This window comes from Mytilus galloprovincialis, chromosome 6 (genome assembly GCF_965363235.1).
Source record: "Mytilus galloprovincialis chromosome 6, xbMytGall1.hap1.1, whole genome shotgun sequence".
Lineage (NCBI taxonomy): Eukaryota > Metazoa > Mollusca > Bivalvia > Mytilida > Mytilidae > Mytilus > Mytilus galloprovincialis.
In genome coordinates, this window is record NC_134843.1 from 31,676,489 (window position 1) to 31,694,779 (window position 18,291).

General features: G+C 31.3%; 1 protein-coding gene across 1 annotated transcript in view; it reads right to left on the bottom strand.

Moving 5' to 3' along the window:
• Window positions 1-2,758: 2,758 nt before the first annotated feature.
• The window catches only part of LOC143079375 (syntaxin-16-like), a 28,630-nt gene continuing 13,097 nt past the window's right edge, over window positions 2,759-18,291 (bottom strand). Inside the window, exon 8 of the mRNA XM_076254660.1 lies at window positions 2,759-15,475. Within this exon, the coding sequence (XP_076110775.1) occupies window positions 15,293-15,475 (183 nt within the window). The 3' untranslated portion in view covers window positions 2,759-15,292. The remainder of the gene's footprint in view (window positions 15,476-18,291) is intronic.

Here is an 18,291-nt window from a genome sequence, read left to right on the forward strand (position 1 = left end):
AGCATTCACCGCAGGAATTTAAAGAATTATTGAGCAAGAAATATCATTCCTATCATTAAAAACGTTGTTAAGGTGCAATATGAGAGTTAGTTAAGGGTTTTGCAATAGCTGAATCCGGCAGTTACCAGTTCTTTACAGCATTTAAAAAAATCAAACATTTCTTTCCATAATCTTTCTTGATCTGTAATGTTTACTTTTGCCAAAGTTTCATGACAATCAACATTATCAATAAAGGTTTTAAAAAAAATTCATGTAACAAAAAACACAGACTGTTTGTTAATTTCTGTCAATATAATACTGATATTTTTGTTTTGCTTCAGACATTAATCATGAAAAAGCTTCTGCCCAAACTTTGATAAAATTCGATGAAGTTGACAACAAAATTGATGCGTTACAAACTAACCCCTCTCTGTAATCCACTAGTTAATTGCAAAACGAAATTCATTTTATCAGTAAAATTCGGGAAGAGTAAACATATAATTTTATCATTATTTTCTGGATACTCTTTTGATCAAAAAACAGTTTCTCTCTAACTATCACGAAGATTTGACATAACTATCACGAAGATTTGACATAACTATCACAAAGATTTGACAGAGTTAGTGATACTAGCATTTGAATTTTTTAACTTCATACTGAACCTTATTATTTACGTCGCCAACGAAATTTAGAATCTCTGTTTCTTTTGCAACTCAAATGTCACAGACTCAAAAAAAAAAAACTGATACAAGACACATATTAAGAGTCAGCAGATAATAAATAATAAATTTCTTTAAAGTGAAGGAAAGTGAGTAGAATTCGCAGTAGATTCAGACTTTGACGGAAAATATACAAATATAACTTGATATCATTTGGTTCAAAAAGGTAACTTTCGTCTGTTTTATTCGCTATTACAAGTCACTGAAAGAAGAATTGCCAGGCTAATGTGCTTTTAACCTTTTTATTTTCTTCAGATAATTTTTTTTATCAAAATTTAAGTGTACGCCCGGGCGTTTTGTGATAGTGATGTGTTTGTAGATCTTACTTTACTGAACATTCTTGTTGCTACAATTATCTCTATCTATAATGAACTTGGCCCAGTAATTACAGTGGAAAATATTTTCTAAAAATTTACAAAAATTTATGAAAAATGTTAAAAATTAACTATAAAGGGCAATAACTCCTTAAGGGGTCAATTGACTATTTTGGTCATGTAAACTTATTTGTAGATCTTATTTTGCTGAACGTTATTGTTGTATACAGTTTATCTCTATCTATAATAATATTCAAGATAATAACAAAAAACAGCAAAATTTCCTTAAAATTACCAATTCAGGACAGTAACCTAACAACGGGTTGTCCCATCCATGTGAAAATATATGGGCAGATAGATCTTGACCTGATAAACAATTAAACTTAATGCTTCGGTTTTTGAGTTATAAGCCAAAAACTGCATTTTACCCCTATGTTCTATTATTAGCCGTGGCAGCCATTTTGGTTGATTGGACAGGTCACGCCACACATTTTTTAAACAAGTTACCCCAATGATGATTGTGGCCAAGTTTAGTTTAATTTGGCCCAGTAGTTTCAGAGAAGAAGATTTTTCTATAAGATTACTAAGATTTACGAAAAAATGGTTAAAAATTGACTATAAAGGGCAATAACTCCTTCAGGGGTCAACTGACCATTTTGGTCATGCTGACTTATTTGTAAATCTTACTTTGCTGAACATTATTGCTGTTTACAGTTTATCTCTATCTATAATAATATTCAAGATAATAACCAAAAACAGCAAAATTTCCTTAAAATTACCAATTCAGGGGCAGCAACCCAACAACAGGTTGTCCGATTCATCTGAAAATTTCTGGACAGATAGATCTTGACCTGATAAACACTTTTACCGCATGTCAGATTTGATCTAAATGCTTTGGTTTTTGAGTTATAAGCCAAAAACTGCATTTTACCCCTATGTTCTATTTTTAGCCATGGCGGCCATCTTGGTTGGTTGGCCGGGTCACGCCACACATTTTTTAAACTAGATACCCCAATGATGATTGTGGCCAAGTTTGGTTGAATTTGGCCCAGTAGTTTCAGAGGAGAAGATTTTTGTAAAAGTTAACGACGACGGACGACGGACGCCACGTGATGGGAAAAGCTCACTTTGCCCTTCGGGCCAGGTGAGCTAAAAAGTAGTATACCAGCTCCTTTGCAAATAAACAAACACCTTTTCAATACACATGAAATGCACAATCAGTCATTATTTTTTGTCTCTTTTTACTAATACAACTGAAAGGAAGGATTAATTGTCTACTTGTCGTATATAGTGACTGTATAACCCTATTCTCCTTTTATTCGTATTCAACATAAAAATACATAGGTTTGAGAACTTTTCCTTGAGCCACTGCACCACTTAAAATACCAATGCAAGTAAAACACTGTTTTTTCGTTTAAGCCTTCTTTTAATGGACAGTGCTTTTAAAGTTATATTTTCACTGCATCTGCCTGTCAATATATGAACATATGTCCTTCAAATGCTCTCCATAACTAAAACCATATTTTTTAAAGACATTTAAAATCAGGAATCACTTGAAATATTGGAAATTTTTGCATGCTTACCAGAAAGGGGAGACAACTTTCCATATACATATGGTTCTCAAGTAGTTTGTTGCCTCAGCACCAATTTATTTTTTACTCTTAAAATCCAAATTGGTGATTTAAAGATCTCTATAGGTTTCATTTACGTTATGTACTATGCTAAAAGATAAAACAAAACAAGAAATTGTTTTTTAACAAAATCATTTGCTTTTTTATAATTTTAATAGATTATAACATATATTTAAGTAATACTTATATATCTTATATGAAATAGACAAAATATAGACATTTATTTACCGTCACATTTATATTGCAACCATGCTATTTCACTGTCAAACAAAAACATGTTTGATATAGTCCCAGACCATAGAAAGCATTGTGTATGATTTTATAAATGAGTTTATGAAGAAATACAAGGTTGAGGAATTATTAGTTTGCGGCTTAATATCCAAAATTCACTATTGTCACCCAAAAGGTTAAGCTATGAGTATGGCAGTAAAAGGATTAACAGTGCTTCTTACATAAAATTGTTTCCTGCTCCACTAGAACCAGAAAGTCCCGGATACTTATAATATTTGTTTAATGAGAGAAAATGTATGGCAATTCAGTACAAATCAAGCCAAATTTTCTACAGTTGATTGGTCAATCTATACCCATTCAAATCTTTACAAAATTATTGAATGTAACCAAATGAGAATTTCTTTCAATTCAAATTCATTAAAAATAAGTAGATTAAAAATTTAAGATAAACAAAACATCTATAATTTAAATTTGAACAGCCTGGCAATACTGTTTTGATTATCAAATGCTAATTTGGATTTCAAATGTGCTTAGAGAAAGAGGAGGGAAAAATGGTATGGTTTTGATATACCAGTATGCACATATGGTTTGATTGTCTGACTGAGTCTTCAAAATAATTCTTAACCAGATGCTCCGCAGGGCGCAGCTTTATACGACCGCAGAGGTTGAACCCTGAACGGTTGGGGCAAGTATGGACACAACATTCAAGCTGGATTCAGCTCTAAATTTGGATTGTGATTAAATAGTTGACACAGCATAGGTTTCTGACACAGAATGAATGTGGTCTAATGAACTTAAAAAAAAATGTTTGCCTTTGAGCAATTCACTATGCTGTTGAATATTAATCCTCTCAAAAAAATGTTTGAAGAAATTTTCTTTTTATTTATGAAATCTGAAATGAAAAAAATTGACCCTCCAATTTTTTTTTCACATCCCCCTTTCCCTTATTTCAAAACTGATCTCAATTCAAATTTCTAATGAAGTTTGCAACAATAACTACTCATTTAAATACATCATAAAATATTAAAATGTAAAAAAAGTGCTTGTTATCACTGAATGGTAAAGATTGTTTTAATCTATCAGTTGGTAGTAAAAGTGAATATACATTGTATATTGTATAAAACAATGATTTAAGTTGATTCAACTACTATTCTGGACAAAGAAAGATAACTCCAATTGAAATCCAATTGGAATTTCTTGCTATTGCACAATATTGTGCAATTAGATATTTCTTGCTATTGTGGAATACTGTGCAATTGAAAATATTTGCTATTGCACAATACTGTGCAATTGAAGATTTCTTGCTATTGCACAATACTGTGCAATTGAAGATTTCTTGCTATTGCTGAATACTGTGCAATTGAAAATTTCTTGCTATTGCACAATACTTAATATAATAATTTTGGATCCTGATTTGGACCAACTTGAAAACTGGGCCCATAATCAAAAATCTAAGTACATGTTTAGATTCAGCATATCACAGAGGCCCAATAATTAAATTTTTGTTAAAATCAAACTTAGTTTAATTTTGGACCCTTTGGACGTTAATGTAAACCAATTTTAAAACGGGACCAAAAATTAAGAATCTACATACACAGTTAGATTTGGCATATCAAAGAACCCCAATTATTCAATTTTTGATGAAATCAAACAAAGTTTAATTTTGGACCCCGATTTGGACCAACTTGAAAACTGGGCCAATAATAAAAAATCTAAGTACATTTTTAGATTCAGCATATCAAAGAACCCCAAGGATTCAATTTTTGTTAAAATCAAACTAAGTTTAATTTTGGACCCTTTGGACCTTAATGTAGACCAATTTGAAAACGGGACCAAAAATTAAGAATCTACATACACAGTTAGATTCGGCATATCAAAGAACCCCAATTATTCAATTTTTGATAAAATCAAACAAAGTTTAAATCTGGACCCTTTGGGCCCTTTATTCCTAAACTGTTGGGACCAAAACTCCCAAAATCAATACCAACCTTCCTTCTATGGTCATAAACCTTGTGTTTAAATTTCATAGATTTCTATTTACTTATACTAAAGTTATGGTGCGAAAACCAAAAAAAATGCTTATTTGGGTCCCTTTTTGGCCCCTAATTCCTAAACTATTGGGACCTAAACTCCCAAAATCAATACCAACCTTCCTTTTGTGGTCATAAACATTGTGTTTAAATTTCATTGATTTCTATTTACTTAAACTAAAGTTATTGTGCGAAAACCAAGAATAATGCTTATTTGGGCCCTTTTTTGGCCCCTAATTCCTAAACTGTTGGAACCAAAACTCCCAAAATCAATCCCAACCTTTCTTTTGTGGTCATAAACCTTATGTCAAAATTTCATAGATTTCTATTTACTTAAACTAAAGTTATAGTGCGAAAACCAAGAAAATGCTTATTTGGGCCCTTTTTGGCCCCTAATTCCTAAAATTTTGGGACTAAAACTCCCAAAATCAATCCCAACCTTCCTTTTGTGGTCATAAACCTTGTGTTAAAATTTCATAGATTTCTATTCACTTTTACTAAAGTTAGAGTGCGAAAACTAAAAGTATTCGGACGACGACGACGCCGACGACGACACAGACGACGACGCCAACGTGATAGCAATATACGACGAAAAATTTTTCAAATTTTGCGGTCGTATAAAAATTAATGGCAAACTGTTTTCTGGAGAAAATCAGATTACTAAACTTGCCTTTATCAAACAGTGGTAATGACTATTAAAAAAAAAGAACACCACCATAGATTTATTATTATGTTTGGGGAGTAAAAGTTCAAAATTTCCTATGAAAACAAATATTGCACCTTAATTTTAATGTGTTGCTGGAACCCTCTAATTTCATGTGACTGTGTTCTAGTGTCCACAAAGAAACACATTTTTCTGGAATAGCCTTAATTATATAAAACAGACTTTTATTTGAATTTGGAATTATTTTTAATTATGGAATTTGCATAATTTCTTGAGCTTGAAATTTTTAATAAATTCCATGTTTTTGGGTTATTATAATGTTTTGATAGGTTCATAACACTTCCCATACAATGTATTCTGTATAGATAGATGCACAGTACATTCTTTTGAAAATGTATGATCTTCTTTGTTTAATATAGAAAATGTTGTGCGTAGCAAAGGACATTAAAGTACAAAATAAACAAGAAATTTATCAAAAATTTCAAGCACAAGAAATTATGCAAATTCCATAATTAAAAATAATTCCAAGTTTAAATAATAGCCTGTTATAAGCATTTTCCTACTGACTGTATTTATGCCTTGAACCCCTTCTATAATGTTAATAGGCTATGATGATCTATTCCAGTAAAGATTAGTTGTTTATATTGTAACTATAATAATAAATGTAAACATTTTTATAGCTATTGTGTCAACAATCTGAAAAAAAAGAGTCACATATAATCCCTTATTATGAGGACAAAGATTTAATATCTTAACAGCAGTAAACATATATTCAATATTTCATAAACTTGCTTTATTACTAAACATGGGGTTTTTTTTCACAGTAGAATTGTGCAAGATTTTTTTTATAATTTATTGGATATGAAAAAAACCTTTTGAACAAAATTCTCAATATTTAAGATACAAGAATTGGTAATATTTGTTTTTTTTCAACATCTACTTTATCTTTATAAAATAAGATACTGCTGCATGGGATTTTCTTGCTGGGTTGAAGACACAATGGTGACCTTTTGTTGTTTTCTGCTCTTTGGTCGGGTTGTTGTCTCTTTGACATATTCTCCATTTCCTTATACTTCACACATGTCAGTCATACTCTCACAACTATTTTATGAAATTGTATTCTTGTTTCTTTCCAATTAGTTACACTGATTACCATTTTTGGCTGCCAATACATCATTTGTTTTTTTATATATTTTTAAAACCTAATTTGATAGAGGACTGCAATTCAGGCAATCAATATATGTGTATCAATGTTTATTCTGTCCTTCATTATCTTAATATCTAACTAGAGGCCTCAAGAGCCTGTGTCAATCACCTGTATTTACTGATGCTTTGAAAATCATGTAAAATAAGGTTAAAATCATAATCAATTGTATTACTATTAGATATAATGAAATCTAAGATAACAAAAAACTGCAAAATTTCCATATAACTACTTACTCAGGGGCAGCTTAGGGGGTTGTCCGATTCATCTGAAAGTTTCAGGGCAGATAAATCTAAATCGATGAACATTTTTATCATGTCAGATTTGCTCTAAATGCTTTAGTTTCAGAGATATAAGCCAAAAACTGGATTTTACTCTATGTTCTATTTTTAGCCATATTGGTTGGCAAGCAGGGTCATCCGAAACATTTTTATAACTAGATATCCTAGTGCTGATTTCGGCCAAGTTTGGTTAAATTCTGGCCATTAGTTTCAGACAAGAAGCTTTTTGTAAATGTTAACAGACGACGACAGACGAAGGACGCCAAGTAATGAGAAAAGCTTCCTTGAGGTGTAATACCACCAAATCATGGTACATCACATCTGGTTGTATTCGAAAATAGATCGAAAAAAAATATTCCCTTGAATTTGACAGTTGTAGGTAATTAATCCTACATTTTATTGCAGTAAAAGATTTTTGTGTCAAAAACATATGTCTTGGGTGTTTTAAAGCACCATTATTTTTTTATTTGGGATTTCTATAGAATATTTTGTAATCTTGAGGTTACATGGTGACTAAACCTTGTACACAGATAAAATAAGGGGAGAGATTTGATTGGTTAACTTTCAGTGATGATTATTTTCTTATATGCAATGAAAAATTATGTGAATTTTTTTCTATAGTACTGGACAGGATAAACAGTCGGAAACCCGGTTGAAATAGATCAAAAGAATCGAAGCTCTTTGTTAGAGAAGGCGATAAATGTGTACTGTATTGTTTACTATAGTGACAAAAATTTTAAAAGTTAATAGAAACAAACAAAATTACAATTTTCTTCTCAATTACGAGGTGTTTTATTTTAAAAACACCCTTTGCATAAGTTTTCAATTATCTAGTACATAGTTAAGCAGAACAATTAGATTTTTTTTGAAAAAATTACAACGGATGGAAAACATATCAATCTATTAGTTCAAAAATTTTCGTGTCTGCCCTTCCATTATATGACTCAAGAAAAAAATCCAAACTAGAGGCTCTAAAGAGCCTGTGTCGCTCACCTTGGTCTATGTGAATATTAAAGGAAGCAGATGGATTCATGACAAAATTGTGTTTTGGTGATGGTGATGTGTTTGTACATCTTACTTTACTGAACATTCTTGCTGCTTAAAATTATCTCTATCTATAATGAACTTGGCCCATTAGTTTCAGTGGAAAATGTTAGTAAAAATTTACAAATTTTATGAAAATTGTTAAAAATTGACTATAAAGAACAACAACTCCTAAGGGGGTCAATAGACCATTTCAGTCATGTTGACTTATTTGTAAATCTTACTTTGCTGAACATTATTGTTGTTTACAGTTTATCTCTATCAATAATAATATTCAAGATAATGACCAAAAACAGCAAAATTTCCTTAAAACTAACAATTCAGGGTCAGCAACCCAACAACGGGTCGTCCGATTCATCTAAAAATTTCAGAGCAGATAAATGTTGACCTGATAAACAATTTTACCCCATGTCAGATTTGCTCTAAATGCTTTGGGTTTTGAGTTATAAGCCAAAAACTGCATTTTACCCCATGTTCTATTTTTAGCCATGGCGGCCATCTTGGTTGGATGGCCGGGTCACCGGACACATTTTTCAAACTACTAACCAAAAGATGATTGTGGCCAAGTTTGGATTAATTTGGCCAAGTAGTTTCAGAGGAGAAGATTTTTGTAAAAGATTACTAAGATTTGCGAAAAATGGTTAAAAATTGGCTATAAAGGGCAATAACTCCTAAAGGGGTCAACTGACCATTTCAGTCATGTTGACTTATTTGTAAATCTTACTTTGCTGAACATTATTGCTGTTTACTGTTTATCTCTATCTATAATAATATTCAAGATAATAACCAAAAATAGCAAAATTTCCTTAAAATTACTAATTCAGGGGCAGCAACCCAACAACGGGTTATCTGATTCATCTGAAAATTTCAGGGCAGATAGATCTTCACCTGTTTAACAATTCTACCCCATATCAGATTTGCTCTAAATGCTTTGGTTTTTGAGTTATAAGCCAAAAACTGCAATTTACCCCTATGTTCTATTTTTAGCCATGGCGGCCATCTTGGATGGTTGGCCGGGTCACCGGACACATTTTTTAAACTAGATACCCCAATGATGATTGTGGCCAAGTTTGGTTTAATTTGGCCCAGTAGTTTCAGAGGAGAAGATTTTTGTAAAAGTTAACGACGACGACGGACGACGACGGACGCCAAGTGATGAGAAAAGCTCACTTGGCCTTTTAGGCCAGGTGAGCTAAAAATGGGTAACAATTGTATGGAAAAGAGAAAATCCAGTGCCCCTTTTTATGTAAGGGCGTGTTTGAGTTGAATATTTTGTCTTTATATCGTACAAAGTAAGACTATTTCATACATCGTCTCGCTTCAGATTCTATTATTTTTATATATTAAAGCTACAGATCGACTTTATAACACAAAAAAAATAACAGTACTAAAAGATGAAATATATGGGTCAAGTGAAATACCTATCTAATGAGTCACAAAAACAGAGAAGGTGTGTTCGAATAGCTATTTTTTTACTGAAAGTACTTGACGACAGTCTTTCAAGTTGGATGATGAAAATGCATATCTTTAAAAAAATATATTTTTTTGTGTGTGAAAACTAGGGTTTATAGTCTTTATACACTAAACTAGAGGCTCTAAAGAGCCTGTGTCGCTCACCTTGGTATATGTGAATATTAAACAAAAGAAGCAGATAGATTCATGACAAAATTGTGTTTTGGTGATGGTGATGTGTTTGTACATCTTACTTTACTGAACATTCTTGCTGCTTACAATTATCTCTATCTATAATGAACTTGGCCCAGTAGTTTCAGTGGAAAATGTTAGTAAAAATTTACAAATTTTATGAAAATTGTTAAAAATTGACTATAAAGGACAATAACTCCTTGGGGGGTCAATTGACCATTTCAGTCATGTTGACTTATTTGTAAATCTTACTTTTCTGAACATTATTGCTGTTTACAGGTTATCTCTATCTATAATAGTATTCAAGATAATAACCAAAAACAGCAAAATTTCTTTAAACTTACCAATTTAGGGGCAGCAACCCAACAACGGGTTGTCCAATTCATCTGAAAGGGCAAATAGATGTTGACCTGATGAACAATTTTACCCTGTTAGATTTGCTCTAAATGCTTTGGTTTTTGAGTTATAAGCCAAAAACTGCAATTTACCCCTATGTTCTATTTTTAGCCATGGCGGCCATCTTGGATGGTTGGCCGGGTCACCGGACACATTTTTTAAACTAGATACCCCAATGATGATTGTGGCCAAGTTTGGTTTAATTTGGCCCAGTACTAGTAGTTTCAGAGGAGAAGATTTTTGTAAAAGTTAACGACGACGACGGACGACGACGCACGCCAAGTGATGAGAAAAGCTCACTTGGCCTTTTAGGCCAGGTGAGCTAAAAATGGGTAACAATTGTATGGAAAAGAGAAAATCCAGTGCCCCTTTTTATGTAAGGGCATGTTTGAGTTGAATATTTTGTCTTTATATCGTACAAAGTAAGACTATTTCATACATCGTCTCGCTTCAGATTCTATTATTTTTATATATTAAAGCTACAGATCGACTTTATAACACAAAAAAATAACAGTACTAAAAGATGAAATATATGGGTCAAGTGAAATACCTATCTAATGAGTCACAAAAACAGGGAAGGTGTGTTCGAATAGCTATTTTTTTACTGAAAGTACTTGACGACAGTCTTTCAAGTTGGATGATGAAAATGCATATCTTTAAAAAAATATATTTTTTTGTGTGTGAAAACTAGGGTTTATAGTCTTTATACACTAAACTAGAGGCTCTAAAGAGCCTGTGTCGCTCACCTTGGTATATGTGAATATTAAACAAAAGAAGCAGATAGATTCATGACAAAATTGTGTTTTGGTGATGGTGATGTGTTTGTACATCTTACTTTACTGAACATTCTTGCTGCTTACAATTATCTCTATCTATAATGAACTTGGCCCAGTAGTTTCAGTGGAAAATGTTAGTAAAAATTTACAAATTTTATGAAAATTGTTAAAAATTGACTATAAAGGACAATAACTCCTTAGGGGGTCAATTGACCATTTCAGTCATGTTGACTTATTTGTAAATCTTACTTTTCTGAACATTATTGCTGTTTACAGGTTATCTCTATCTATAATAGTATTCAAGATAATAACCAAAAACAGCAAAATTTCTTTAAACTTACCAATTTAGGGGCAGCAACCCAACAACGGGTTGTCCAATTCATCTGAAAGGGCAAATAGATGTTGACCTGATGAACAATTTTACCCTGTTAGATTTGCTCTAAATGCTTTGGTTTTTGAGTTATAAGCCAAAAACTGCATTTTACCCCTATGTTCTATTTTTAGCCATGGCGGCCATCTTGGATGGTTGGCCGGGTCACCGGACACTTTTTTTAAACTAGATACCCCAATGATGATTGTGGCCAAGTTTGGTTTAATTTGGCCCAGTAGTTTCAGAGGAGAAGATTTTTGTAAAAGTTGACGACGACACCGGACGCCAAGTGATGAGAAAAGCTTACTTGGCCTTTTAGGCCAGGTGAGCTAAAAATGAAATATTGTGAGTGGATTGAGTCTCCAAAACACATTTTATGAGAGATTTTTACAAGAAATAGGACTATTCCATGAATATTGTTGGGTTTTTTTGGGAGGGGGAGGGGGGGTCTTTTTCTCGTTATCTCTTATGTTTTGCTATGATAGAACATTTTCCTAGAAAATACTTAAATAAATATATATTTTATTTATAAGTTAATGAAATTATTTTTAATGCTGTAACGACAAATTATTCACTTAAAGGGAAGCCTTTTATGTCCCATTCTGGAACGTGGCGTAAATTTAATTTTGACGCAAGGACTTATTGAAACCTCCTTGGAGACAGTAAACTTGTATATGGATTGTTCATTCTGCTAAAATACTTCATTTACTCATTTCTGATAACATTTCTATCATAAATGAGTGAAAGTTACCCCATTATTTTCACACTTATTGGTCTGAAAAGTGGAAATTTTGAGGAAATCAGAGGTATGAATTGACCAAAAGAGACCTTATAAAGAAGACAAAGAGGTTCATTAGTGGTATTTGTCTTCCTAAAATCATCTTGAGTATTATATTCAACTGTTTGTAGGCAGATAAGATAAATATTTGATCATGTATTAGTCCACACTATAATCTATCTTGATGCGGCTTGGTTTGGATTTGTCGAAGAAATTTTGCTCAAATCGCTGTAGATGTCGTCTTTCATTATGCTAGATTTTTCTCAAACTATTGAACTGATTATGACAAAACTTGACAGAAATGCTTGCAATAACCAGTATTACAAAGGAAAAAAGTCACATTCAGTTTATTAAACAATAATGTCTTCTTTAGGTGTAATACCACCAAATCATGGTATGTCACATCCGGTTCTATACCAAAATAGGTCGAAAAAAATATCCCCTTGAATTTGACAGTTGTAGGTAATTAATCCTACATTTTATTGCAGTAAAAGATTTCTGTGTCAAAAACATGTCTTGGGTGTTTTAAAGCACCATTATTTTTTTATTTGGGATTTCTATAGAATATTTTGTAATCTTGAGGTTACACGGTGACTAAACCTTGTACACAAATAAAATAAGGGGAGAAATTTGATTGGTTACCTTCCAGTGATGGTTATTTTCTTATATGCAATAATACAAATGATGATCACAATGAAATGTCACTTTGTTTCTATTGAAAATAGTTTTAATATAATATCCCAACATGTTTTACCTAATACATGTTTAAAGTTGTACAATATGACAATATTTAATTTAATGACTAGACTATTTTGGAATGTATTTTTCCTATAGGAATGGTGAATTAAACAATAGTTAATAAGTTTTTTTTCCATACAAAATTCGTCACTATCCTATCTTTTCACTATATATAATTTGCGACCATCAAATCCCCAATTGATGCTGTTGGAGCTTAAAATACAATACAGTTATCTCCTAAATAAAAGAAGAATTTTGGTCTGTTCTTATACTTATAAAGTCTTGAACATTTACAGACTTTGTATAATTTTTTTTAAAATTTCAAAAATGGCTGGTGAATTCATACCTGACGCATCTCATATATTTTGTTAAAAAGCATTTCTTTAGTTTATATCTCATATATAGGCTGCACAGAAAAATCATATAAATAATATCGAAAACATCTTGCTATTTTCATATTTTACTATAAACATAACATATTGAAAACATTAATGTGATTTCCCCCCCCCCCCCCTAAAAACAATGAAATATTATTTTTGTATAATAGCAAAGTAAAATGAAATTTTAACAAAAGTATCACCATAAATATGAAGCTGACTTTACAAGAATTAACGTGCTTCTACCTCTTTTCATCTAGTAATTTTGGTAATAGTTCACATGAAAGATGGACTTGAAAAAGATTTTTTTTAAAACACTAGTAACATATACATATATGTAATGTCCCACTCTACTTTACTACAACTATCACCCTAAAACATTTAATACATCTACCCTCTCAAGATAGAATATTTTAAAGAAAAGGTAAATGGTTAAATGATATATTACAGTATATTATTACAACCTCTAGCATTTCACTTAAGCAAATGTTTGTTTTATTATTCTAAAACAGTATAACTGTGTTTAAAGTTACAGAATAATTCATAATTATCCCCCTTTTTAGTTTTGAGGACCCCGTCAGAGTTTATCAAAAGATGATATCAATTGTATACTCTCATTTACTTTTTTATTGCATAAACCCTGTTCAATAAACAACTATTAACATACCAGTAAAAGATATGACTTTTGATCTTCCTATCCTAACCTAATGGAAATATGTATTTGTCCAGATTCTGGGCAACTAAGGCCCTATTACATGGTATGGTCATTTGACCATTTTTTACAGATATTTGATGACTTCTTAATGTGAAGTTTTGCTTCCTTAGAATAGGAATAACAGTACTGTAGTTGAAGAGTTGCCACTGTCAATTGGTGATTTGACAGTCGCAAATGCAGTTTTACTGGCAACGCATAGCAGAGATAGTTAAACAGAAATTTGCTACCGTCAAATCAAAATTGGCAGTGGTAACTCTTCAACTACGGTACTGTTATTCCGATTCTAATGCAATACAAAAAAAATTATTACATTAGAGCTTGAAAAAATGTATAAATTTCAAATAGAATAAAATTCAGCGAAACTTCATGAATGATTTTGGCGCAAAGGAGTTGTGGCTAAACGTGACGTCATACAAATGATACCTTACAAACTGAAGGTTATTACGTTACCTGTACAATTCAAATTTGTATAAAATCACATTAAAACAGTGATTCTGATGTAGCTCTTGTTTTATTTTTGAATAAACTAATGCACACAGAAATTACTGAATTGCCAATACACAATGATGAACACAATAACTACTTATTGCACATAGAATAATAATATAATCTACAGATAAAATGTTATGCTATACACAAAACATAATAAAACCCATTTACAATCTGAATAACTATATTCAAAATTTTAATTTAAATTCAAAATGTTACCATTTGCTGTAAAATTATTAAATACGGAAGTAAGTCATCCAAACTTATTAAATATATTCTCCTGTCAAGAGTGAACACAGGAAGAAGGGAAAATTAACAGTACCCTGATAACCCCTTGATTAAATAAAATTATTTTGGAGGGCATTGTTGATGAGAAATAGGGGTTTTGCAATTTCATGAACCATAGTTGACAAACCAAAACTGCAGCAACAAGCGAACGCTTAATCAAACTTTTCAACATTGGCACCTGGCAAAGTTAACATTAAGGAGATTATTTGGCAATGGTGGAAGGTTAATGAACGATGGAGGTGCACCATCAACAGGCTAAGGAGATACCTGGAGCTTCAAAACAATTGTAAATTGTACAACAAACACAAAATAGACTTTATCATTAGATCATTCCCAAATTTTAACTTTAATGACTTCTGACAGACTCTTCTATACACATCCATATATAAATACAAGGAAGGATACTTTAACCTTTCATCTTTTTGTGTAGATACCATTGAGATATATTAAAAAAACCATACATGACATTAAGTATAATTGAGGTAAAACCTAACTTTTCTGCTCTAACAGAATGCATAGTTCAATGGCACCATTCAATGTTTCCTTTAGTCCCTAAACTTTATAAGTTAATCACAGCCTTTTTTTTTTTATTAAAATATAAAAATCCCTAAATGATAACTAATGCTATCTTTTGACGGCTATCAATATAATCAATAATAATATAATAACAGCTGCTAATATAACAATACATAACATTTTTCTATTTTTCTTTTGATATTTTTCGGCCTTCTGTAATTGTTGTAGTCCTTTATCTACTTGTACACTGGCATTTTCTACATTATAGTCTATTCTATCTAATATTGTTCCCTGAAAAATATACAATATTTGTTGTGTTAATAAATTGATACAAGTATTTACGAACTTAATATGTACTTTTTGTGTTCCCAGAAAAATAGTATTAATTCAAATATATCAAATTATTTGATTCAGCTGCAAGCTGCAATCATAGCAAACAAAAATCTTTATTTTGCACATGATTTACCATAATCCATGATATCACAAACTGGAGCCTACACATGTTATTAAATATTCCATTTATAGTATGTGTAAGTGAGACAATTTCCAATCAGTATTTTAGTTGTGTCCCTTTGATAAATGGATTGAAATTGAGCAACAATTTGGATAGTTAACATCCATATTACAACTCAAATTCAGCCCTTCAAAACCTACATCTTATACAAAGTCATTTACAGATAATACACAATTTTCATTAATTCATGAAAGTTAAGCATAAACAAAATTTAATTGTGATGTTTACCACAAAAAACATTACAAATAAGACAGTTTCATGAGGATAAGAAAACAAGTGAATTATCACTTTTATACATCCCTCTTCTATCTACATAAACACAAAGGTTTTTAATTCATTCTTAGAAAGTGAAATATATAAATTCAAGAACTTTGTAAAACTAACAAATCATCAAAAACTTGAACCAAAGTACATAATATAATAAATTACCTCCCCTATCATGAATTTGAATTTTGTTTCTGTATGACCTATATTTCCAAGTATCTCTAGAAATAAGATGACATGAAAAGATTTTAGGATTCCATTACTTTTTTGCTTTAGAGGTACTGAAAAAGATTATTACAAAAACATTTCTGCTATGAATGCGATTTAAAATGACAGGTTGCATCTGCCACACTACGCAGGAAATTATGTTGTAACTACATTTGTATTTAAACTTGAACACTAACCTGATCTACAACCATAGTAGCTAAATCTTTAAATATTTCATTCAGATCTGTTATAGACTGTACTATCTGTTAGTACACTAACCTGATCTACAACCATAGTAGCTAAATCTTTAAATATTTCATTCAGATCTGTTATAGACTGTACTATCTGTTAGTACACTAACCTGATCTACAACCATAGTAGCTAAATCTTTAAATATTTCATTCAGATCTGTTATAGACTATCTGTTAGTACACTAACCTGATCTACAACCATAGTAGCTAAATCTTTAAATATTTCATTCAGATCTGTTATAGACTATCTGTTAGTACACTAACCTGATCTACAACCATAGTAGCTAAATCTTTAAATATTTCATTCAGATCTGTTATAGACTACTATCTGTTAGTACACTAACCTGATCTACAACCATAGTAGCTAAATCTTTAAATATTTCATTCAGATCTGTTATAGACTGTACTATCTGTTAGTACACTAACCTGATCTACAACCATAGTAGCTAAATCTTTAAATATTTCATTCAGATCTGTTATAGACTATCTGTTAGTACACTAACCTGATCTACAACCATAGTAGCTAAATCTTTAAATATTTCATTGAAATCTGTTATAGACTATCTGTTAGTACACTAACCTGATCTACAACCATAGTAGCTAAATCTTTAAATATTTCATTCAGATCTGTTATAGACTATCAGTTAGTACACTCACCTGATCTACAACCATAGTAGCTAAATCTTTAAATATTTCATTCAGATCTGTTATAGACTATCTGTTAGTACACTAACCTGATCTACAACCATAGTAGCTAAATCTTTAAATATTTCATTGAAATCTGTTATAGACTATCTGTTAGTACACTAACCTGATCTACAACCATAGTAGCTAAATCTTTAAATATTTCATTCAGATCTGTTATAGACTATCTGTTAGTACACTAACCTGATCTACAACCATAGTAGCTAAATCTTTAAATATTTCATTCAGATCTGTTATAGACAGTACTATCTGTTAGTACACTAACCTGATCTACAACCATAGTAGCTAAATCTTTAAATATTTCATTCAGATCTGTTGTAGACTGTACTATCTGTTAGTACACTAACCTGATCTACAACCATAGTAGCTAAATCTTTAAATATTTCATTCAGATCTGTTATAGACTGTACTATCTGTTAGTACACTAACCTGATCTACAACCATAGTAGCTAAATCTTTAAATATTTCATTCAGATCTGTTATAGACTATCTGTTAGTACACTAACCTGATCTACAACCATAGTAGCTAAATCTTTAAATATTTCATTCAGATCTGTTATAGACTGTACTATCTGTTAGTACACTAACCTGATCTACAACCATAGTAGCTAAATCTTTAAATATTTCATTCAGATCTGTTATAGACTATCTGTTAGTACACTAACCTGATCTACAACCATAGTAGCTAAATCTTTAAATATTTCATTCAGATCTGTTATAGACTGTACTATCTGTTAGTACACTAACCTGATCTACAACCATAGTAGCTAAATCTTTAAATATTTCATTCAGATCTGTTATAGACTATCTGTTAGTACACTAACCTGATCTACAACCATAGTAGCTAAATCTTTAAATATTTCATTCAGATCTGTTATAGACTGTACTATCTGTTAGTACACTAACCTGATCTACAACCATAGTAGCTAAATCTTTAAATATTTCATTCAGATCTGTTATAGACTGTACTATCTGTTAGTACACTAACCTGATCTACAACCATAGTAGCTAAATCTTTAAATATTTCATTCAGATCTGTTATAGACTATCTGTTAGTACACTAACCTGATCTACAACCATAGTAGCTAAATCTTTAAATATTTCATTCAGATCTGTTATAGACTATCAGTTAGTACACTCACCTGATCTACAACCATAGTAGCTAA